This window comes from Salvelinus fontinalis, chromosome 6 (genome assembly GCF_029448725.1).
Source record: "Salvelinus fontinalis isolate EN_2023a chromosome 6, ASM2944872v1, whole genome shotgun sequence".
Classification (NCBI taxonomy): domain Eukaryota; kingdom Metazoa; phylum Chordata; class Actinopteri; order Salmoniformes; family Salmonidae; genus Salvelinus; species Salvelinus fontinalis.
In genome coordinates, this window is record NC_074670.1 from 84840994 (window position 1) to 84841753 (window position 760).

The window sequence follows — 760 nt, forward strand, 5'->3', positions numbered from 1 at the left end:
GCTGGAAACCGGTCCGACAGTACAGCTGCCTCCGCCGCAGAATCCCTTTAAGGTGCCCGAAATCTGTCAGCGAGCCCCGCTGTAATCTCCCCTCGATCTGTCCCAGCCTCTCATCCAGTAACCCCGCTGGCGCCTCTGCCAAGGGCATACTTCCTAGTGCGGGGAAACTCTGTAAATCCAAGTCGAGTGTCCCTAGAAAGCCCCCAACCTCCGCCATGGCGCACAACTGAAGGGATCTGTTAATGCAATTAAAATGTCCGTTGAATCAAGGAGGTTTACCGTTCAACATAGGAAGTCAAATCCCATGCGCAAAAAAGCCACGAAGGTATGCTACCCGGCGTAATGCGTAATTCACCTCCTCCTCCTCCTCTTCGGTAAATCGGTTCCTTTATTTAATGACGTGTCCTTTACTACTCATCACTTAGATTAGTGTGTTTATCAGACGGACAGGCTGGTTATATACATAATGGATATTAAAATGCAAGCCACGCCTGGCTGGCATCCCCGCTTTGCGTGCCGCATCATGACTAAAAAAATATATCGTTTCATTCCAACTTTGATTATTGTATGCTGCTGCTGCGCCTCGTCCTGCTGCCGCTGTAGGATCACTAGTCTTCTGAACGAACAATCCCAGCCAGCTACTCGTCACTCCGACAGGCTGTAGCGGGACAACCTCCCTGCTCGGTTCTCTGTGTCGTTCTGCTGATAAAACCACAAAGGAAACTGGTGATAGTTTGGTGGTGCATTGAATTATGGAACA

At 49.7% G+C, this 760-nt stretch overlaps 1 protein-coding gene across 1 annotated transcript in view; it reads right to left on the bottom strand.

Moving 5' to 3' along the window:
* fgf16 (fibroblast growth factor 16) overlaps positions 1-518 on the bottom strand; it is a 40583-nt gene extending 40065 nt beyond the window's left edge. The window contains exon 1 of the mRNA XM_055924466.1: positions 1-518. This exon is cut by the window's left edge and continues 57 nt beyond it. Coding sequence (XP_055780441.1) covers positions 1-217 — 217 coding nt within the window. The 5' untranslated portion in view covers positions 218-518.
* Between the last annotated feature and the right edge of the window lie 242 nt (positions 519-760).